Source organism: Dermacentor silvarum, chromosome 8 (assembly GCF_013339745.2).
Source record: "Dermacentor silvarum isolate Dsil-2018 chromosome 8, BIME_Dsil_1.4, whole genome shotgun sequence".
Lineage (NCBI taxonomy): Eukaryota > Metazoa > Arthropoda > Arachnida > Ixodida > Ixodidae > Dermacentor > Dermacentor silvarum.
Genome location: NC_051161.1, coordinates 18,910,570 through 18,934,437, shown reverse-complemented (window position 1 = coordinate 18,934,437; position 23,868 = coordinate 18,910,570). Strand labels below are relative to the sequence as shown.

The 23,868-nt window shown below is 45.2% G+C and overlaps 1 protein-coding gene across 3 annotated transcripts; it reads left to right on the top strand.

Moving 5' to 3' along the window:
* The first annotated feature begins 247 nt into the window (after window positions 1–247).
* On the top strand, window positions 248–23,749 carry LOC119460739 (zinc metalloproteinase nas-27). 3 transcript variants are annotated; one of them, XM_037721813.2, is made up of 12 exons: window positions 248–491; window positions 3,085–3,176; window positions 7,541–7,649; window positions 9,205–9,379; window positions 10,575–10,701; window positions 13,103–13,175; window positions 13,564–13,782; window positions 13,923–14,067; window positions 15,900–16,028; window positions 16,751–16,836; window positions 18,814–18,938; window positions 19,838–23,749. In XM_037721813.2, exons 3-12 carry the CDS (start codon window positions 7,560–7,562, stop codon window positions 19,962–19,964), a joined length of 1,296 nt encoding a protein of 431 aa, XP_037577741.1. In that variant the 5' UTR covers window positions 248–491; window positions 3,085–3,176; window positions 7,541–7,559; the 3' UTR covers window positions 19,965–23,749. The 3 variants fall into 3 exon arrangements, with proteins under 3 accessions (XP_037577741.1, XP_049511129.1, XP_049511130.1); XM_049655172.1 differs by lacking the exon at window positions 248–491 and adding an exon at window positions 1,903–1,923; XM_049655173.1 differs by lacking the exon at window positions 248–491 and adding an exon at window positions 2,898–3,026.
* Window positions 23,750–23,868: the final 119 nt, after the last annotated feature.

The window sequence follows — 23,868 nt, the reverse complement described above, 5'->3', positions numbered from 1 at the left end:
GCTGAATCGTTCGCACCATCCGAGTTGCTACTGCAGGAACCGAGATCCAAGCTCAGGGATAGCCGCCTCGGACCAAAGCCTGGGTTTGCTTATGTAACATCGCAAGAAACCCAGCCGGTTGAGGCAGACACAACATCGCGTGCTGACGAGGCGTTAAGCGATGGTCTGGCCGTTTGAGCTGTCATACGAGATAGACGGAGGCGATCCGAAATGACGTCAACCTGAAACCGTAAACGATAAACGATCTGCAAGCGAGCGGCGCATTGAGACGCGACGTCTATTGTGTAGAAGCGGGCATCCGGGCGAGACCGCGTACGCTTCCTCGTGAGTAAAAGGAAGCAGCAAGCGTTGCATACATCCGCTCAAGAGCAGTGAGGCGGCTGGGCCGGCGCCAATAAGCGTTCTTTCAAGACGGTAGCGCCTCCACAACAAACACGCGCTGCTTGACGGATCCTCGATCAGCCGGGCCGTTCGTCGAGAACGCGTGGAAGGTGAGTCGGGCCTCTCGGCGCTCGCCTCTCTGGCGTAAAACGTTGTTATTTCACTCTCTATCGTTTTGTCAACCCGTGGGCTCGGCCTTAAGAAGACGCGGTCTGTGTTATCTTAGACGCATGGCTTGAGGCGGCAGTTTCGTAGGCCTAAAGATAGGAAACCGTATGTGATTAGATGTAAAGCTGGCCGAGCGCGCTGCTAAACTGGCAAACATGGGTGTAGCTTTGTCAGGTGTCGACAGGGCGAAAAAAAGGGCGCGTTTTTGGTGAAGTTGTCCAATACTGGCAGTTTCCCGTTGCTTCGCTTCCTGAGAACGTGCGGACCTTGTGAAAGAGTTCGAATGTTCGCGCGCTGCGACCCGCGTATGTATGTATGCACTCTCTCTCACTATTTCATTTAGGGTATCCTTCAATTATATTTAAATTATCATAATCCTTACCGGTTTCACCGTAGCTAAATTTCCACTCTTATCTCTCTTTTCATTTCTCCTATTGAGTCCTTTTATGTCCGATATTTTATTTTGCTTGTTTCACTGGTGCACTGCGCCAAGTTGTCTTGAGGAGGACCTGTATGCATTCAAGATAGACACTGCTTGTGTGCCGCTTTTCAAATTTGTACGAACAATCCGCTAGCGCCATGCAAGAACTCTCGTGCAATGCACATTAGGCGCCCTTTAAAGACCCAAGGTGGCAGGCATGCAGCTCAAGAGCTGGCGGAGTGAGCTGTGCAAGTTAAAAGCACAATTTCTTTAAAAGCTGCGCCCTTGTTAACCCAAAAAGAATACAAAATAAGCATCACCGACAGACAATTTAAACATTTTCGCTACGTTCAGGCCAGCCTTTAACAGAATCAATCCAGCCACCGCTGAAAATCCAGCACTTATACCGTATAGGTGCAGTCTACGTGTCACATTCGTTGAGGTTTTTCGGATGTCATGACAGCTACCGCGTTTTGCAGCTTTGGCTTTTGTGAGAAACCTCGTGTCTGCTACTGTGTGAGTGAACTAGCTCTATCTCTCCCCGCCCCCTTTTGCATTGTCCTTCCTTCTTTCAATCCCCTTTCGCCCATGCAAGGTGCCCTCCCTGCCTTCTCTCTCTCTTGCCTTGTCGGTGTGAGTGTCACATCAATATCGGTGACGTCGTATAGCTCGTGTTCTTACTGCTTGATTTTTGACACCGCGACACCGGTAGGCTAAATATTGCTAAACGCGCGAGGCGACCGAAACCGGAAGGTTCAAGACCAGCTCTCCTCGACCACATTTTTTCTGTGTGGCAGAAGCGCGATCGTGGCATTGCAGTGGATTGAGGCGACGGCTGAAATTCCGCGCACCGACTCGCTTACCACGCGACAATGACAATGCAAGGGGAAAGAAGACAGTCAACACCGATACGTCTGGCGGATCGTGTTATCTTCGCCAGCATCGCGATGAAGGTGTGTCTGTTCTAAAAAAAAAAAAAAAAGGGCCAGTGCTATTAATCGGCGGACCGTCTACTTTGCTAGGGTATACATATACTCGTGTTATCAAGTTGGTCCCACAGAGATGCTGGTCCTGTGGTCGAGACGGGGTGTCGCAGGCGGCGATTGCATCAAGCGCGCTGTGCACGGGAAATGTTTCGACAGAAACAGCACCGAGAAGAGCTTTTGAGAAGACATTCTAAGCTTTCGGTCAAATCATGATTTTAGCTAAAACCTAACCATGAATAATCGTCAACATCGCTCTGTCTATTGTGTCAAGTGACGCAAAATGCGTGGGCAAAAGCTGGTAGCGATCAAGAAGCTTTTTTTTTTTTTCAACAATTTAATAGAGGTTGTCGGAATGTGTACTATAGCCGGTTATATGCATGCGATTACATTGCATTGCCTAAAAGCAGCAACTGCAAGAATCCTCTCAGGCCGATCAACTGAAGGTAGCTGTTCTTCCAGCCACTGTAAATAATGAGTCGGTCACCACATTGAATCACCACGCATCAGCAGCGGGGGTGGGGGGGAGGGGGGGGGGCAGTACATCGCCAAAAGTAACAGACTCACCCAACGTATGCGATCACTTTGTCGATCGTTACGTAACGTCTTCAAAGAATGCAGTGAAAAAGAAAAAGACTGACACGACATTGCAAGTCTAAGATGACTCACGTGTGATAATATATAGGTTGACAAAGGAAACGATAAAAACGTAAATGGTCTCAATATAGCGTAATTCAACAACGAGCCGTCTTGGCGATAAAATCCGAAGTTGTGCCATATCTCTGTCCATCCATGCATTGTGAAACGACTGATAAGGCGAGGCGTCTTGGCAGTTATGAGTTGAACCCGTTTCCATGCGACTACAGCATGCCTTGTGTCTGCGACACAAAGAAGCTTCGTTATCACACGTTGTATTGCTCGAACGCGCCTCTTGATACGCAATTCACAGCCTGTCTTCGGTGTTTCACTGCGTCTATTCCAAAAAGAGGGACATACGGAGCTTCTGTGCAACGCGCAGCGGCATGAACGCCTACGTGTTCAACACGTGTATTCTGTTTTAAAGAAAAATTAAGGTGAAGCAGCTGGCGGGTATAAGTGTGCACGCTTGAACTGCTACGTGCTTTCTTCTAGGTATTCCCTGCCGTTAGAAGATGGCATTCCTTATCACATTCGCTTCTGTCGTGGTTGTCAGCCTTGTTTCAAGCGCACCTGTCGAAAACAACGTAAGTCCTTAATGTTGGAACTTTCTCATTGCGATAGAGCTAAGCTCCATGTTTCCCTGAAAGTACAATTTCACGCGTGTGTGTGCGTGTGCGTGCGTGCGTGCGTGCTAGGAGTTTACAGTGTTGCGGTTCCAAGTGCACTATTGACCGGTTCAAATAAGAGGTACGAATTGCCTCGTATTCCTCTGTTTCTTACAATTATTCAAACTAAGTTCAGTTCAAAGGGCGTGGCAGGTTTACGTATCCATATAAAAAATTACAGCAGGGGATCCCAGAGTTTAGGAAAAACTGACAGGGGGATCGTCCTCTTTTAGCTATAAAGCTACGGTCATTATAAGGAAAGAGCAAGCGGTAACAAGAGTCCGGACTCGTGAATAGCAGTATGAGTTACTCTATCTACAAATAATAACGCGAGAGGTACGTTACATCTAACAAAAAACTCGTTTTTTTTTTACAATATTGCTAAAGTTAGGCAGTAATCAAAGTACAGAATAAGTGAATGAGCATATAAATAATAAACACTAACAAGGATAATCAACTTGACAAAGCATGTAATGAATTGTCAAAATGAATTGTCAAACAATCACAGGTGCTCAACTCCCTAGCAAGATTTTGCTCGGATATGCGCGCTAAGTAACTGAACTTTAGGTGACTACTGCATTGCCAACGGAATGAATGGTATATTATTATGCAATGAAATAGAGCTGTAAATTTGCCGTAATTAGTCCTTGCTATATTTGTTCCAAAGATTCGGGATCTTGTCGTCTATGACATTGAACATTTTTCGCCCGGCGAGTAAAAGGCGCCATGCCAGCTGAAGAACCACTCGAGCATGGGCGTTATGATTTAGAGTAAATCTTGAAATAGCTGTAACTTAAGAATCCTTCAGCTCTTAAACCAGTGAAAGGCCTGTGCTTGTCTCCCGCACACGCACATCCAGTCGGTCAAAACTGAAACGCAAGGAATGCAGCACTCAGTAGGTCGCAGACTGATAAGATAGCGCGTAACTTAATTACGGAGCATCAAACTGTGAAGAATATGATGACATACAACGGTCATGCAGTTTGTAACGAAACCTCGGGCACACTGGTAACTGTAACAGTCCGGAAAAATCTTTTATGTGCCGTCTGTAGTCTTAATCGTGTTTCATTGCTGAGCCAAGTATACCTTTTGACCTTGTTGGCATGCCAGTGACATATCATTTGTTGAATGTTGACATACATTTTGTTGAATTCATGTCATCACTTCATGCTGTCTCCGTGCAAGCGAAACTTGTGGACTGCTGTTATTTGACTCTTCTGAAGCTGTAGTGCATCGAATGGTGCATCTTCCTGACCATGTGCTGCGTACTACATAGTATAGCCGTCAGTAGAATACCATTTTTTAATTCCTGAACACACCCTTCATCTGAAGAATCTATTCACAGTTCGCACATCGAAAGTAGAGCCGGGTTGCTGTTCTGTACATAGCGAAATTCCGCCATGTTGTCCCATTTGCCATTTTTGTCGGTTTCTATGGGCTCACATGGCTGCTACAGCCTTCTCTGATTGGCTCAAAACGCCAACATGGCGGAATGTGGCAGCGCTTATTATAGCATTCCCGCTTAGTCAGCAGGGAAAACAAGCTCATGTTGAAACTAGCGCCCGGCACCAGGCCCCTTTTCTAGTTTGCGCGCCCTTTTCACCCACGTAAATCAGTTCGGCTCGATAAACTCGCGAACAAATGCGTCAGCACATGGGAGAGCAGATGATTTTTCAACCCTGGTCCCGTTATACCCGACATATATCGCACGTGGTGGAGGGCTCGTACGGCTCTGTATACCGAGGCAGCTGTCAGAGACGACATGTATTATTTACAGTCCCACGGCACCTTTTAGTGCTCGCTCGCCATCCGTACGCTGTGTATCGTTATCTTGAGTGTTCTGTCAAGCACGCCCGCAAACTCCTCGATCGCCGGCGTAAAATGTGCCTTTCGACAGCTGAAGCGGGATGCCAGTTCGAAGAACGATCACCTCAAAGTCAAAAACTTCCTTCAATCTCAAAACCGCAAACCCACAGAGTTTCCTGCAAAAAAAACTTACTAAAGGGAACTCGGGTCCTGCGATTGTTCGGTTTCCATGAAAATGGTGGGTAGTATATATACAGGAATTGAGACTAACGTCCATGCTTCTCTCTTCAAATATTCATATGGCTTTATTCGTTACGATTTATCTTTCGAAACTGCGAATAAAGCATTCTTGATAACACCTTAAGAACGCAAGAAAATACATTCACATGCAGGCACACACTTATACACACGTGTGAGTGCGTGCGTGTAATATGTGAGTGTATAGATACAAACTTTACATGCTGGAGATGTTAGCCTGACTTAGCGCCGGACACGCTGCTCCAGTGTACGCGAGTGTGGGTTTTTGCGCTCTTAAGCTGTTAGCAAGGTGGATTATCAGCTAGCCCAGCTACAAGTTATCCTCGGGTCGCAATAAATGCTATTTTTTATAAACGCACGAAGGCTACAGGTCTCGCGCGCACCCGTATACGCTGTGAATTTTTGCATTTAAGAAGCAATATTGTGTTGAAAATAATAGATTTGCAAAGTCACAACGCAGTTTTAAGCCAGCAGGACGAATTTTTGGCTAACCCCATGGACCACTGTATAGATTGAAGTTGCCTTAGACACTAGTGCATGAGTTTCTCAATTGTGTAGAAAACTACACAAAAATATGCAGTAAAGGCTTGCATTTTTTTAATGAATATAAAAAGGAGACTTTACACCATGAGTGATTAACACTGTTGCGCAAGACGACGAAGGCACAGGACTATATATATATATATATATATATATATAATAGCGAGAAAACAAAACACGACATCTGAGCGACACCTTGTTTTCTCGCTTAGCCCTGTCCCTTGGTCGTTTTGCGCAATAGTGTTATGTCTACCCAACTTGCCCACGGCGGAATTTTCCTTAATTACTATAGAGTGGCCACGGCTACTCAGTTTTGCTTGGGTATACGAATAGTAGCAAAATAAAGTAAATCATATAAAAAGAGAAACAAAGTTTTCCGCGCGCACAAAATGAGCAACATGTGCTACTGCTGTGAGACATATGAAAGCACACTCACTCTAACACGAAGAAAATTACGTAAATAAAATATTTCGAACTATAATTTGTGGTTACTTTTTCAATTAAGCAGATGCTGAAACCGTATGTATACCGTCTACTACTGTTCGATACCGACGAAGACATAGAAACACAACAACACGTGTCGTGTTTCTTTCTCGTCCCTTGTTTATCGCGCGATTCTTCGTGAGTATGGAATACCAACTCTCCGAGCATTCAGCACTACTGTTCGCTATCGTTCCTGTGTTCTGACCTTAAGCTCTCGGAAAAGACAAAATCAGAGAACAATGTTTACGAAATATTTATCTAATACGAACAGAAACCGGATTAGAATGGCCTCCCCTCGTCTCACCAAGCGTATAAGTAGCTTCATTGCACCAGCAATGAATCCACACGCACGTTCAAGACCGTGGAGCCGAGTGTCAAAAACGCTGACCGCTTACCAGCTTGACATATATCCTCCTGAGGCCCGAACACAACTATGTGATATGATCGCTCTTCAAGGTGGTTTTTATTGTCTACTGTTATGTTGCGAACTTGCAAAACAATTTTTAAATTCAAATACCACGGTTAGATGCCAAAAGCTCCGCGGCGGCAGCATTTCGATGGAGGCGAAATGCAAAAACGCCCGTGTGCTTGCGTTGTAGTGCACGTTAAAGAACCCCAGGTGGTCAAAATTAATCCGGAGCCCTCCACTACGGCGTGCCTCAAAATCAGAACTGGTTTTGGCACGTAAAACCGCAGAACGAAGAAGAAGAATGCCAAAAGCTGCGTCTCCATGTACGTGAACATCTCATGTTTGCTATGGTAAAAACTGCATTTTATTGCTTAAACGGAGAGATGAAGATGGAACAGCGCGTAGTGCATTGCCATGTTGTCAGTGATTTCATGTTGTCGTTGTCAGTGATTTCGAAACACACCTCAAGTTTTCTTTAGGCCGTCTGGGACGACACAGAGGTCTAGACCAATTGAGTGTCAAATTCCTGGAAAGCGTTTGACAAGAATATGAATAAACCACTTCTACACAGTTACACATGCACCATACTTCATACCCAGAACAAATATTTTGCGCAATCACTTGCGTGTGGATTTATTAAAAAAATGTAGAAGGCAATGTGTAATGTATTGTACAAGGCGTCTTAGGAGGATATAGCCGTGGTACAAGCTAACTTATCGAACCGCTGCGAAATAAAAGTCGTTCAACATAAAGGTATCAATGTTACAGAAGTCCTAATCTTTTACAGGTCAAAGAATTTCCTGACAATGTCCGAAGACGCAGCAAACAACACCGCAGCTCACGATGTACCCGAAATAACGATCTTTAGAATAGACAACCGGAGTGACAAGGAAAAGGTGAGGACACATGCCTTCCAAAAGGACGTCATTTCTGACTTATTACGGCCCTTTGCACTGCACGTTTGTAACGCGCAGCTTACCTTGGCTGTTATGTTTATAGATGACCGCCAACTTTCTAGACCAGACACCTTTGCTTTGTATACAATATAACTTCAGCGTTTGTTCTGCTTAATGATAAAATGTGCCAAATAGTAAAGCCTAAACCAGGTTTCAAATTGAGGGCACACTACATGCATCCGTTTCAAACTAAAGATGATACGGAGTCTTGAGTATTATTGAGGTGTGTCCCTCCCCCCAAAGGGTAGTTGACTTTTGCACTACGCAACGCAATTCAAGATGCACAGTCAGCAAGAAATATGAAAAGGAACGCGGGAGCGGGTACAGGCCCGTGAGCTGTGACCGCATGCGGCTGTTCGCGAACGCGGAACCGACCGCACAGTTCACGCAACAAATGGCACGCAAACTCGCATCGATGGTGTCATGACTTGGCATATTGTACTCCGCACCTCCACCAGAAAAAGAGAGTGTACAGCCCGTGCACTTCGTCGTACTTCGTAGCAGGAAGCAGCACGCACTTTTGTATACCAACTTTCCTGCGTTTACATTTATCTATCTATCTATCTATCTATCTATCTATCTATCTATCTATCTATCTATCTATCTATCTATCTATCTATCTATCTATCTATCTATCTATCTATCTATCTATCTATCTATATCTATCTATATCTATCTATCTATCTATTTATCTATCTATCTATCTATCTATCTATCTATCTATCTATCTATTTATTTATTCATTTATTTATTTATTTATTTATTTATTTATTTATTTATTTATTTATTTATTTATTTATCAATACTGTCAGTCCCATCAGAAACCGTTATAGGAAGGGCACCTTCGTGGCATAAGCAATACATACAGGCATACGCCAATTGTCAAAAATATACTGAATTATACAATATAAATCTTTAGGCAAGCCAAATAAAAGGACAGTGAACATTTTTCCACTTTCGCAGGGTCGGGATGGCGAGCAAATTTTTATCAGTTTCTGTTTTCTTTTTGTTGCTATCAATGCAGATGTAAGAGAATATCAATTATAATGTTTGCAAAGGGAAACTGGACGCCTGGATACGTGGTTCCGTTGATCCTATGGCTCCGTTGACATTTCGCAACTCTGCTGGGATGGAGAGCTAAAATTCCACTCACTCTTGAGATGCGCAGCACCAGGGATGCAATGGGAGCACCATCCGTACTACATTACTGCGGTCGCCGGAGGCGCGGCATTTTGAATTAGGGATTAGTACATGACGTACACATTAAAGATAGGGCATCAGTGTCTAGCAAGGCTTTCTCTCTTTACTTAACGTTTTCCTATGTTCCCTCTTAATTTTTTTATTGTCTTTAAAATATATATTTGCTCTGTAGTGCCTTCTTGAAGTTTTCGAACGAGCCTCAAATGTTCCTTTCTTTCTCTCCTTTAGCTCCCTTCTCTCCACCTTTCCAGAGTTTTTTCCTTCTCACATCTCTTCCTTCTTAATCTGTTCGCAGTTTCTTGAAGCAATCAGAAGTGCGAGGAAACTGTGGAACGGCGACTACATGTACCAGCGGGACATTCGCATTACCAAGGCGCAGTTGGAGCACATCTACGGGGTGGACACCACGAAGGACGAGACGTTCTATGCGTGGCCCAACGCAACGGTGCCATTCGTGATTGGAAGAAAAGGTGCGAATGGCGCACGGGCCACGTTCACGGTGGTTTTCGTTTTCAGAAACTGTTCTTCGTAATCCGCGGCGTCTTCCTTATATACCGCGCGCGCGTCCTTACGGAAAGCAGTCGCGCGCGAAGTACGACGTGAATCGAGCTAACGAATAGAAGGGATCCAATTACATCGAATCAATCAATCCGTTTATTGCAAAGATAAGGTTCACTGGCGTTGAAAATAGGAAAAGCAAGAGAGGACAGCGAGGGTAGCCCGAAATATACAAGTCCGGTTGGCTTCCCAGCATTGGGAGAGGAGAAGGTGGATAACCTCGCCGCCTTACTTCCTCTCTTGCACTTCCTCTTTTCAATGCCAGTGAACCTTACCTCTGCAATAAACGAATTGATTGATTCGATACAACACAGCCACAGAAAGGCTCATAACCTATAGACTACTATAGTAGTCTATATAGGAAGCGCGGCAGCTCTGCTAGCATTCCGTGACCAGGTTCCCAGGATGTGCTGTAAATGGTCTACGGTATAGTTGACGTGTCGTGGAGGGTGGCTTTCTGCTGGTGATATGAAGGGCAGTGACATAATATGTGTTCAGTGGTTTCTTCTAACGGCAATGTGGGCTCGAGACACTGCGAGCCATTGTGTCAAGGAGAATAATTCTCGGTTAACGCGTCTCCCGGCTACAACCTGCACGATCAGTTGACTTGTCAAAGCTGAAGTTAGCGTGACCTAGCGTCGGTTAAAAAATGATATTAACTTGCATACTTTATAGCACGGACAAGGGCATCCTTCAGTTTTGTCACCTTGCTCCAAAGTACGGTCATAGCATGATGTGACGAGCCAAGTGGCATTCAGGTCCTCACGCTTGTCCACCACTCTAACTCTTAAATGGACATTGCATGATCTGTTTCTAAATGTGATCATGCTGAAAAATAACATTTCATTCACTTGCCAATTTCGCTGTGCGTGATGCCAGGAGTAATACGAGTTGAAGTCGTCTAGCCTAATCTAAAACAAAAAAGTGTGTGTGTGTGTGTGTGTGTGTGTGTGTGTGTGTGTGTGTGTGTGTGTGTGTGTGTGTGTGTGTGTGTGTGTGTGTGTGTGTGTGTGTGTGTGTGTGTGTGTGTGTGTGTGTCGAATGTGTAGTACTCATCTACGGAGCTCGGGCAATCCCTCATCTCCCGTTATCTTCTTTTGTCTTCAGTTCACGGTTTTGCGCGAGAAATTCGCGACGCAATGCGACAGTGGGAACAAGAAACCTGCGTCCGCTTCATTGAGATAACGCAGGAGACCGACAACATGGATCACGTTCGCTTCGTGCAGTCTCGCTGGTGAGTCATTTCGGCAACAGCTTGCGCAACACTAGCGACAACTTGCAACACTAAGTCGAAAACAGAAGAATGGCGTGCTTTCTGCCTGAGCGACTTTTAATAACACGGGCTGTCAGAGGCTCGGAAGACAAATGACAAACCACGCGCTTCCGCACAAACTGAAAGGTCCCCAGATTACAAGGAAAGGCAAGACATCGTTGCAAGATGAGTGATATATGTTGTTGAATCATGAACAACATTATTAAGAGGAGCCATCAATAAAGTTGGCGCGAAATTAAATTATAGTGAAAGTAAATCCCCAGCGTTGACAACACACTGGGCTTGTTCGAAAACAAGGAGTACACTATAGGGAAGCGGTCCTGCACTTTTAACTTAAAGTTAAAAAAGAACAAAAAAGAAACGAAGTTACGTTTCTTGACTGCGTTCGAAGTGGCAACACATAGTACGAAAATGCAGTCAAAGTGAGTCTTTCGTTATCGTGTGCCACAAGCGTTGAAATTGGAACCGACGTCTGCAAAACCTTCGATTATTCAACGAGCTGTCATTATATATACACACTTTAGTGCCACTCCGGAATTCTGAACAGTAAAGGACGTCGCACAAAATGAGCATTCAGTTTGTGAAAATGCCTACGTCAAGAATTCCAAACAGTTCCCTGCCTGTTCAAAGCAAATGATAATGACTTATTCACGTGCTGGATCACACTGCAGTATATTAGACAGGAACGCCAGCGCACGCTTAAACGATGGGCCTAAAAAGAAAAATTCTGCTCTGATTATAGTCGAGAGAAGAAAGATGCTCGTTAGTGTACAAAAACGGCTACTAACTCATAGCCGCGATCACCAAGGATAAATCACGCATCACTACTTGTTGCTGGGATAGTTGCTGTATACTTATGGCGTAGAAGACGGGAAACCGTAGGAGGAAACGACCAGACATGAAAAAGCGTCACTCTTGCGCAGCTTAACTTTGTTGCGAGTTGGAGCTTGTAACAGCGAAGCTGTTTAAGCCAGTCGTAATTTGTGGTGCGTATCAAGCAACTACCAAGAAAGAAAATAAAATTGGGAGGACGCTTAAGCTTCGCTTTTAAGAGTGGAACGCGATAGCATTCAAAGATTCCTGAGTTCCCGACGACTGCAGCTTATGCAACCGTAATGGTTACTGGCAAACACTGGCGGCGAACGCTATGCACGTAGGCGAGCTTTCTGGTGGGAACGCGGCCTCTTGCGTGGGCCGATCCCGGAGATAGTGTACAACCGCGCCAAAGAAATTACATCATTTTCAGGTTTCCGTATTTGTTTCGCACTTTTAATATATCAGTCTGAGAAGATTTAACATAAAGGGCAGGCGCTGTGGGTGTTTCGTTTCATGGCATTTGTTGGTGGATTGTCATTCTCAAAATTCCGAGAAATAGCTTTGCCAAGAATGCAAGACAAGGTATGAGCAACATTAATGATAAAATGGTGTGGCATACCTAAACGTGGTTGGGGATGATTTTCTCGGCCGCGAGCGCCAATGCCGACGCCTGATTTTCTGCGACACGGAGCCCTAAACGCTATCGCGTTAAAATAAACTTTCTTGCCGAGGCGGGATTCGAGCCCGCGTACCCCCGGTCCCAAGGCGAGCGTCGTAACCACTAGGCTATACAGCCTCGCTTGCAGAGCATTCATTTATGCCATAGCCTCCTAGGCTATGTTTATGCGAACCATATGATTGCATTCGAGCGTCGTCATATTCGTCCACAGCTAGCGCGTTCGTATGCTCGTGATCTGCGAGGTGAAGAGGTTTTGCGCGCTTTGAGAGCGAGAGATAAGAGACGCATTCACGGAGTGGGTCTCCTGGAACGCGGTGTCGGCATTGGAACGCGGTGTCGGTGTTGCAAGCTGCGCTATGCAACGCGCAGTGACGGCCGTAAGTCCGAGACGCGCGAAAATAAATTATCATCATCATGAGTAATACGATCAAAAGTTCGCGCGCACTTCCGGAAAATGCTGGGCTACAATCGCCCAGCTTCGCTGTTTCAAGCGTAGCGCGACTGAGTGCAAGGTTTTTCCTGTCCAGTCATTTCTTCATGTGGTTTCGCGTCTTTTGCACTATACTAAACCCTCAGTAGGAATGAAAACAAAAAGAAATATTTATTTAGCGCCCAAATGGTACGTGCGGAACAGAGGTTGACGAGCCCCAGAAAGAGGGGAGAAATCGTGGAATACAACGCCGACTTGTAAACAGTACGCGCCTTTGTTAAATACTACAGAGCGACTAATTCTCGTACTGCACGGCTGCCGGCGCTTGCATAGGGCAGTGTCTCACTTTCTCATGGTATCTTAGTAGCTACAATATTCTAAAGGAGAACACAGTAACAGTCCGGACCTTTTTTTTTTTTTTTTTTTTTTTTTTGTAGGGCTTATTCCTATCTGGGAAAGCAAGGAGGGCCACAGAAGGTTGGAATACCTAGCATCTATTTTCCCGACACGGTGAGTCTAAGGTTAAATTTTGTGCGCACTGTCAAGGCGCCGAGTCCCCGCCAGGGAAGAACATCTGGCCAAGGCATCCTTCTCTATTTGTTAAAGAAAAAAATGTTCTATCAACGTCGATAAGTGGTGCTTTATATTTTGAATATCCCCCTTTATCTAACGAAATATATTCTACGGAGCATGCTTACGAAATAAATGTCAAACTTCAATAAATCGTGAACAAATAGGAGCCACCATGCTTCATATGCCATTACTGTTCTGCTAGAAAGGACAATAAATACAATTATTAGGTCCATCTAGAGCGACAGGTTGTGAGAAAAATCTCACTGTCACGTATATCATTCATTCATTCATTCATTCATTCATTCATTCATTCATTCGGGCACAGCACTACGTCCACCTCCTCGGTCACACCCTCGGTTTACGGCACACACATGCCGACAGTGGCCGGGACGCTTTGTACCACGTGGCCTGGGACTCGGTGCCGGACCGGTACCGGTACAACTTCGACAACGAGAGTCCCGCCTACGGATCGCGTACCAAGATCTCCGCCCTGGAGTCGGAGTTCGAGTTCGACTGGAGCTCCGTCATGGCCGACGAGAGCGAGGTGCGTGCTGTTTGACCGAACTCATCTCTACCCTTGTTAACCTCATTGCTAGAACGCGCTTTCTGGTTGCCTTGTCCAGTGTACACTTAGTCACGCGGCATTCGCTGACGTTAAGGTTCTTTCTTAAAACCATAACGTAGAGCGTAGATGGCGACGTGGACTTCATGCTCCAAGACCGAAGGGTGGTGTATCCGGCGGACCCGTTCTACCTGTACCGAACGACGTCGACAGAACGCGCCTCTTTTCTTGAATACAAGAAGGTCAACCAACTCTACAAATGCAATGGTACGTCTCCTCTCAAGCCCACGTGTTACATCACTGCCTGAAACATTGCAATAAACCTATAGACATGTATACTTCTATGGGCTTGTTACGACCGCGTTCTACAGAGAAAACGCTTATGCATGGATGCAAGCGGCTTGTCAGTGGCCATAAAGAGAAAGTAATACATAGTTTGCCGTCTACAAACATACCTTCATTAAATCAACACCAGTTCTTCCTGCTATACAGTACTTGCTAACTTCTGCAATGAGCACACTAAGATTGGCGCACGCGTTTCGAAACGGCGCAGATTGCAGCCGTGAATTTGAGTATAATAACTATAACGCTGAACGTAGGAATAAGGAAAAAAGAATTATGGGGTTTTACGTGCCAAAACCACTATTTCAGTATGAAGCACGCCATAGTGGGAGACTCCAGATGAATTTCGATCATCTGGGGTTCCTTGCCGAGCACCTAAATCTGAGATGAGAACGAAGATAGAAGTTCACACTTTGCACTGTGCACACGCAGTAAAAGCGTTCGTCGTCAATCACGAGCGGTCATGGAAGCTGGTGCTCTTCAAGGACCGTAGTAGCGCTTTCGTGGCTTTATACATCGCAGACGCACGAGGCCACTGTCCCAAGACTCTCTCTTCTGCAAAAGGCCGGTCGTCTAAGTGCCCTAAAGCTTTCCGAAGTGCGATCCTCTCATCTTCGTATGTTGGGTATTCACACAAGAGAAGCTTGCTTAAGGCGTACATCGTTCGACAAGCACGTGAAGGCGCCGTTCGTAACACGGATTTTGTATTGGCCAATTCGTCGCTTCTAATATATCGTTTTACCCACCACGGAGGCAAAGTGGCTGTAGCGTTCTGCTTCTGTATTGAAGTATGGGGTTTTACGTACCAAAACCAGTTCTGATTATGAGGCACGCCGTAGTGGGGGACTCCGGATTAATTTGGACCACCTGAGGTTCTTTAACGTGCACCTAAATCTAAGTACACGGGTGTTTTCGCATTTCGCCCCCATCGAAATACGGCCGCCGTGGCCGGGATTCGATCCCGCGACCTCGTGCTCAGCAGCCCAACACCATAGCCACTGAGCAACCACGGCGCTGTAAGGGCCGGCTGTCACGGGATGAATACCCGCCGCTGGATGGATAGATGGATGGAAAAACTTTATTTTGGTCCATTGGGTCGCGCTAGTTTCCTAGCCGGAAGCGGGCCGCTCCCACGTTGGGACCGAAAGGCCTAGCCTATCGGCCGCTTCGCGGGCCCGTTGGACTGCCCATAGCTGTTCATCTAATGTGAGACTGCGTAAAGCTGCGTCCCACCGCTCTTCAGTGTTGTCCTTGTCGCTGCGTAACGCGGAGCAACGCCAGAGCGTATGACTTAGATCTATGGTGTCTTTACATTTATCGCATGTTGTATGAGTAGAGATCTCCGGATAGATCTTGTTGATTAATAAAGGGTTCGGATAAGTTCTCGTTTGTAAGAGCCTTAGCGTAATGGCCTGGAGTTTAATAGTACTATTCAATAGTAGTAGTAGGGAATACCCGCCGATGGTCAGGAATAATTCGGAGCCCCCCACTGCAGCATAGCAGAGTCTCATAGTCCCTGCAGTGTGTTGCTTTGAAACGTTAAACGCCATACACCATAAACCATCCATAAACCGTTGCAGGAAGGCAGAGAGGTTAAATGGGCTACACCCTAGATGTTGGGAAGAGAACAGTAGAAGCGAAAGAAGGAAATATTGCAACCATGATACGTATGTGTTAAGGGACCATGGTGACAAATTGAAACATCATGCATGTAGGATGACGATCATTGTAGCATTCATATCTATTTGTACGCGCAGAGAGATGTCAGAACGTCAACAAAAGCCGATGCCAGCGCGGCGGCTACGTGGGACCCAAGTGCAGCTGCGTGTGTCCGCCCGGTGCAGTCGGTGACCACTGCGAGCACAGGACGACCAATGCCAAGGCCGGTCAGTTTTAATCCTTTATCTCCTACTCAAGCGTATATATAGTATGGCCCCGCACCCAAGCGCGTTTGACATTTCGTTCGCACGTGAGGACATTGGATATTTAGGAGGGACGTGTTTCGGCTCCTCCTCATGTTTCTCTGCGGTACAGAACGGAAGGGTGAACAGTGAGCGTGCGGGCGGGACGAAGTGGGGTGTACGGCTCGCAGCCTGCCTGCGTCCCGAATAAACTCTGTCCTCACTTTTAAGCCTTCATTCCGAGTTGTGACGCGCTCAGCTGGCTCAACCTCGTTTTGATAAGTGGCGTTCGGGCGAAGCAATTTACGCTGAAACTTTTGCAAGGCTAAGTCACTCTGCATCTAGCAGCGTTCCTCGTCTTCCTCCTGTACCCCTAGCTGCCTGGAGCTGCGAAAAGTGAGCAGTGAAAAAGCCATTTATAATATAGAGAAGTGAATTAGCCAACAAGAAGAGCACGTGTCTTTGATCAGTTGTAATTATGATGATCAAGTGAGGTGTGCTTGAGAAGAAGATACAACGTTGGATGAATTGAAGGCTGCGCTAATGGCTGTGACGACGCGAGAAATACACGATGAGTGCGCTTCGATCGATGTTTACTGTGTAGCACCTGTGTTCCACCGAATTAAAGCACGAGAATTCAGTTGGACCTACGCTTCGTCTGAGATTTTTGAGAGACCATGAACTCACGGATGCTCTCTTATTTCCAGGCATCTGCGGAGAAGTGCTCCAAGAGAACAAGACCGTTCGCTTTGTTTCGCGACCTTCGAGTTACCATTGCACGTGGTGGATCAGGGTAACGAATGACCGTTTTCTTCCTATCTTCCCTGTCCTCGAACGTACTATTGATATTCAATTGTCGTTTATTTATGTGAAGTCTCGAGATTAATCATCTCTAGTCGACGGAGACGTTTCTCTGCTTTTCCAGAGTTCTTGTAGTTGCAAGCGTGTTGGGCCATCGCTTATACTAGTTAGCACGGAGCCTGAATCCGGGACGTCACTCTAGCGGGTTGAAAGCCAATATGGTGCGGTATTAAGCGAGTACCAACGCCTAAAGACCGTTCGCGCTTTCGTCAACTCGCGCGTTTCTACATGTAAAGATATCGGACCACCACTAGCATGACGTTAAGGCTACCAGATTCCGGACATATAGCACTACCTAGAAGACACTCTGGTCGGATAGGCCTGCGAGCATGGCGTTCTTTTCTTTTCTTTTTTTTTTTTTTAATACGTGGTATCTAGGAGATACTGGCACCTTTAAGCGGCACCGGCTACTCCGTTTTTCTCATAGAGCAATTATGCACTAAATATAACATAATCTACCGGCGCTTAACACGAGACTTGTCTTATATTCACAGCCACACAACACCTTTTATACGACTTCTTTGCTTGCGCGTGTGATGCACCTGATAATGTGTTCTGCTCTCCCGCTGGTATACAGTCGAATGTCTTTGTAACGAAGTTCTTGGAGCCTCCGAAATCATTCGTTATGCAGGTCACTTCGTTGTAAAGGTCACGTACCGCACCACTCGCAGTAGAACCGGGACAGAATAATTCCTTCGTTGTACATGTAATTTCGTTTGGTATACGTTTGGTACGTTTGGTATACGTTTGGTGTAAATGTAATTTCATTGGTATACGTGCAGACAGTTCTTATGATAGGTTACGTGGTTGTCGTTGAAACGTATTTATTAAAGCACATTCTCCTCCCCTCTTGACTATCGTCATCAAGGGTCTGTGGTAGATTTAGCATGTTCGCGGGACAAGACGCAGTGTTCTCAGGCTATTCATTATACAAAAATGGCAACTTAAGCATACTGGGAAGGCCTCGTAATAGAACCTGTTCCAGTGCCGTCTCGCGGCATTCAGTTCCGCGTGTGTTCTGCTCACGGATCAACGAAAGGTCAAGCAAGACTCAGGTGCAGAAAATGCAATGTTCAGTGTTACATAGGTCCCTTTCATGAATCTAGTCTTTAGAGCTGATTTTATGGGAGACCATTCCTTATGCGCAAAAGTGTTGTATGCATGCAGCCCAATATTTCCCTTAATTATTACAGAACCGATAATGATTCCTTATCTAAAGCGTATCCTTTCCTTGAGATGCAGATGCTAGCGCATTTGGGTTGGTTAGTTCATAAGTTGAGCAGAAACCGCGCAAAATATCAGCACGTTAAAGAGGGACAGGCAACGGCGACGCTGCGACGCCATTGACTGACCCTTTCTTATCACTATAAAAATGTTTACACCTTTATGGGTGTATAAAGGGTGTGCGGTTGTCTCATGGCTAACACCCTCACCTTTAAGGGTAAGGATCGAATTGTTGGCGGGGGCCAATGATGTACCTTGTTTGCCGACTTATTCTGGCAAGTAAAAATGATGATAGCTGTGACAGACTACAAGAGAAGTGTATTAAGTAAACTTATAGAGCTGTCCCTGTCAAATGCTTCTGTCGTATATTTATGTGCGCCCAAGGCTGTCAAAATTATTATATAGTTTTCAACCACGCGTTTTTCCCATCGCACGTCTAGTTAGAGCTCGTTGTCGTGCGCTATAAAATTTTAACGCCCTAATAGTAGAGGTGTTACCCATGGACCAAGCGAACCCCCTTAGAGGCGTAAGTTTTTTTAGAGTGTACGCCCTGTTCATTTGATCTGTTTCTGCTCAGGTCATTTCCGTGAGAATTATAAGAAAACATGTGAGAGAATCGGACTGCACAGGAGTTCCGAATGAACGAAGTCTGTATGGTTTTGTACACGCATGCAAATTTCAACAGGCGCCGCAGGGAGAGCAAGTAAGCGTCACGTTCGCCGACTTCTCTGCAGACAACTCCACCCACAGCGTCGGCAGTTGTGACTTGTACTTCGAGCTCAGAAACCACGACCTCTACAAAGGGGAGAGGTGAGCCGAGTGTAACAGCGAAACTCAGTTTTACACTCATATAACCTGCATGCCATCGTCATTTAGGACACTCATACTCCCGCCAAGATCACAGGATCTTTTATTATTATTATTATTATTATTATTATTATTATTATTATTATTATTATTATTATTATTATTATTATTATTATTATTATTATTATTATTATTATTATTATTATTATTCTCTCCTCAATTCTTCGTCTTTCGATAATTTCATCCCCTTCAGAGTGGCATGTAGTTACCTTTCAATAAAGATCTATCTTTCTTTTCTAAGAACGTTAAAGCAACCCGCAGCAATTTATGTTCCCGCATAACACTGCTATCCGAACTATAAACAAACTCACTTTTTGTAACAAGATACTATACAAGTCTTCGAAAGACGTTGGTTGGTTTTATTTTTTCCATTTTCTCACAGAGTATGACTATCCTCAGCCTGCAGCCATGCTGCCGAGATTTGGGAAAGTCTGATGAGTTCACGATGCCTACGTATCACCATGTATAGGCATATACTGGAAATAAGAGATATTACTTTCTGACGCTAAGGAAAGTTAGCAGAAACGCATAGAATACAATTTTAAGCAATGTATCAATGTATCTAAGCAAAATGACTTATTGTGCGGGCCTTCAATTAGGTCACGTGACGGTACACAGTCATTGATTTGCACTGTTTCACCGTCAAGCAACGCCACATGTCATTTATGCACTACTTTCAGAGTCAAATTTACAATATATAATAATTCCTCGTGTATGGAATAAACGCACGCTCGTTTTCGTCAATACGACAAGCTATCTTCTCATTCCCCTGCAATTAATCCAAATGCATGTTCTGAGCGGTGTACAGCCCTCTTAATTAAGCCGCTTCCTTTTTTTCACAGGTACTGCTGGTACGAGCTACCTCTGGATGTGCCACTGTACGCGAAGGAGAAAGATTTTCTCGTCGACTACTTCGGCTCCAAGGACGCGAACTTTAATTTCACTCTCACAGCGACGGTGTACACGTGAACATGGGTCGACGCGTAGTGTTGTCCAAACAAAGTGGACCTTTCGAAGCAAGAAGGCTACGGACTGTTCTGTGCACTTTTTTTTTTTTTTTCTCACTTTCAAGAACGTGAAGACTTGTTACGCTGCTTGCATTTTTTTTTTTTTAATGGTACGAAAGAAAACGTCTTTTTCGCCCAGCATCGGAAACAAAGTTTTGGTTCGATGTGTGGCGTGAAGTACGTCCGCGGTGTAAAATGCACCGGCGAACGCTGGCTCTCGACCTCGTGTTTACCACGGATCCAAGCGTCACCACTGTGCCCATCGGTCTTGCTACGGTAGTTTGGCCGGCGCTCGCGACGCTATACGGACCGATGTTGCAGTTAGGTAAAGGACGACTTCCCATGTCAGCAGGGCAACGCCATGTTTCTCGGGACAAGCGCTTTTCTCAACTTTCTTGTGCCTGTCCTTTTCAAAGAAGGATCGCGCCATGCGCCGTCGTCGCCCCCTCGTACCTGTCTCTCTTTCCTGACATATATACCAGATGTTCAAAATTAAGCTTTACGGAATTTTTTGAAATCGCCTGTGGCACGTAGCATAATTCTTATCATTGAGCTGGGTTATTCGAAGAGGCGGGCATTAGTAGCACTAGAAATCGAAACACTTGTCCAACTAATTAACAAAAATTCACTAATTAACTTCCTAGTTAATTACTTTACGATACATATTGTAGCCGGTGAGTTTGCAAGACGCATCTACTTGAAATGAATTTCCAGGATGACACCAGTTTCGAGACATTTCCCAAAGTGTGGGACGAAATATAAGGGCGTTCCAGTTACTTTTGTGCTTCAGTGTATAAAACAGCCCATTTTGGTAAAAAAGTAAGTGGAACAACGGTGCATTTTTACGGCGAGCTTGATGGCGCAAATCTCCAAATTGGTGTCATTCTGGAAATTCATTCCCAGTGGATACGCCTGACAAGCTCACCAGCTACAATGCGTAAATTGAAATGTGTGTCGTAAAGTAATTAACTAAGTTAATTAGTGAATTTTTGTTAATTAGCTGAATATGCGTTTCGATTTCTCGCGCTACTAATGTCCGCCTCATCGAATAACCCCAGCACAACGATAAGAATTATGCTACCTGCCACAAGTGATTTCTTAAAATTCCGTAAAGCTTAATTTGAACACCCGGTATACTATCGCTGTCAGTAGTTTCTATCACTGCCATATCTCTCCGTTTCAATATCGCTGCTGTGAGCACAAGACTATCGCTGATACACCGAGACTCGGTGAGTAGAAAATACATTTTATAAAATGTATTTTCATTTTATAAAATAAAAACAAATGTGACACGAAGAGGGCGTCGGCGGAGCAGCCGCATTAGGCGAAAAGATGTCAGTGAGAATAAACAATTAACTATCGGCCAAAACAGGGACGGTATAATGTATTTAGCGACTCCTTGCGCTCGATTCTGTGCCACGCCGATCATCCACCGTTCATGGCCAGCTGATCGCGTTACTAACGTGGGCGGCGCGCCACTCTGACTACTGACGAAGCACGACAAGAAATGACTTGGCATCGAATGACTCAGTTTGCATGTGTCCTCACGGACAGAGCTTCTCACCGTGGTAGTACCCAAACATGGCGGCACCGATGACGTCAGCGCAAAATATATTATCACGCACGCGTAAGTTCTTTTGCTTTTCGACAGCGACCGTTTTTCACCGAATCACCACTGTTATCAATTTGTAGCTCGGCACAAGACGCGCCTGTCGTGTTGTCATCGTCTCTTGTTTACGCAGATTCGCGACGTGATATACGAGTAGTAGTATCCCAATATGGCGACTACGATGACGTCAATGCAAACCATTTAATCCTGGCGTCTTTCTTGATTCATTTATTACAATATATTACATAACCACGGCGAGCGATTGAACATTTCAATACGCCTCAATAAGGACTGAATTATTTATATCCATCAATTACCTACAACTTTGAACGTGTGCCCCGCAGGAATCCACGCGTACGCGATTTTTGTCATTACAGGTGACCAAACCCTTTTTTTTAAGAAACCATGAAGAACGCTCCAAACGAGATAATTACAGGTACAGATATAGGTAAGGGGCCCGCTCAAAGCGGACGGCCTCAAAGCAGTGACAACGCATACCAGTAAATCATCAGCAAATATGCACCCTTTACACACATGTATAATACGAGTTAACAGATAACTTTTAAAGACAAATACGAAATGTATAAAGAGAACAAATTGAGATGTCCTAGCATAAACACATGAGTGACGAGTACTGAAGCAAAGGCAGCACTTACAAGGGCACATTTTCTAATGTAACGGTCCGCAGTCCTACTTATTGCAACACCTGCTGTTGTAGTGAAACAAGCGCACCTGCTTTGTATTTGTTCACGTTACAGGAGAGGCAATAGTTGTGCGCCGGGCCTTAGGGACTGGACAATCGCCCAGAGCAAAATATATTGTAAGGAATCTAAGGAGGGGCATTAGGATAGGCTGTCTGGTTTCTAGAATGCCAGAAATGTCACTCTTACCGTGAGCGAAGGCTGCGAAAGACCTGTGGGAGACGCCCCTTTGAAGTTCCCGCACCAACTAGATTCCCGTGACGTAGATGGATGGATGGATGGGTGGATGGATGCATGGATGGATGCATGCTATGAGCGTCCCCTTTGAAACGGGGCGGTGGGTTGCGCCAGCAAGCTCTTATTTTGTGTAATGCCTCACCTATTAAAAAGAAAAACGAATTGCCAGCATCAAATTTCCTCAACCACAATTGAGAACTTTGGTTTTGTACGCCTCCATTGTTTGTGATCTCCCTACTTTTCTGCCGCCAAACTTCAAATCGCCTCTTACTAATCTCTAGTGCGGACATGTTTACTTTCCCCCCTGCTATCGCTCAACCAAAGGGCTTCAAGGAGGCCAGAGGAGGCTAGACCAAGCGCTGGGCAGATATCTTCACATTCTGATAAAACATGTTCCATCCTTCCCCTAGCTTTACGGCAGCAAGCGCATGTTGCTTCTTTCTTGTTGTACCTCGCTTTATAAGGAAGCATTATAAAGCATCTGCTTCTCGTTTCGAAAAGTGAACAGCTTCCCTTTGAGTTATCATAAAATGTTTCTTTCCTGATTTCGTTTTTTTTTTTTTTCTCTCTCTCTTATAGGTAGTTACTCATAGCAGGTTCCTTTTCCATTGCTGCCACTGATGAGATTGTCTCAGCCGCTCTGATTTTGCGTTTGACATTCTTTGTTGCCTTGTTACTTCGCATACTTGCTGGTAAGCTTCCTAGTTCTTTTCCTCCACTATGAATCAATGTTTTCACTGTACAAATATCTGAACACTCTCTCAGCCCATTTACTTTCGTCCATATTCCTCAGTCCTTCTTCAAAATCAATTTTACCCTGATGTTCCCTCCCTTCAAAACTTATCCAGCCCATATCACGCTGCACAGCTTCATTTGTAGTCTTCCCGTGAGCGCCCAATGCGAGGCGTCCCACTGACCTTTGGTTGCCATCGAGTCCTGATTGCACCCCTGACTTCAAGCAAACAACCGCATTTCCAAATGCAAGTCCTGGATCCGTTACACTTTTCCACATACCCCGGTGCACCCCATACCTGTTGTATCCCGATAGTGCTCTGTGTTTCATTATGGTCGTATTTACCCTTCGCCGTGGGACTCCTGAGGCACTGCGGGCGATCATCCACCGGGCCAAGGCCGTCGCCGAAGACATCACAGGGGCCCTGGACTAAGGGCTCCTCCCCTTGCCCCTATACCCCCTTCCCCAAATTTAAATAAAGTTTTCATCATCATCATCTTCCCCAATTTGCTGTTATTGTTTTTTCATGCCATAGATTTCGACGGCGCCGCCTGCCGTCTCCTTAGATGATCATCGATCGTGTGCA

Bases quoted from the DNA above. Each gene is read 5' to 3' on its own strand.
- LOC119460739 (XM_049655172.1), top strand. The intron at 9,380-10,574 runs GTGCGAATGGCG...TTTTGTCTTCAG, and splicing joins ATTCGTGATTGGAAGAAAAG to TTCACGGTTTTGCGCGAGAA. The intron at 13,176-13,563 runs GTGAGTCTAAGG...ATTCGGGCACAG, and splicing joins GCATCTATTTTCCCGACACG to CACTACGTCCACCTCCTCGG.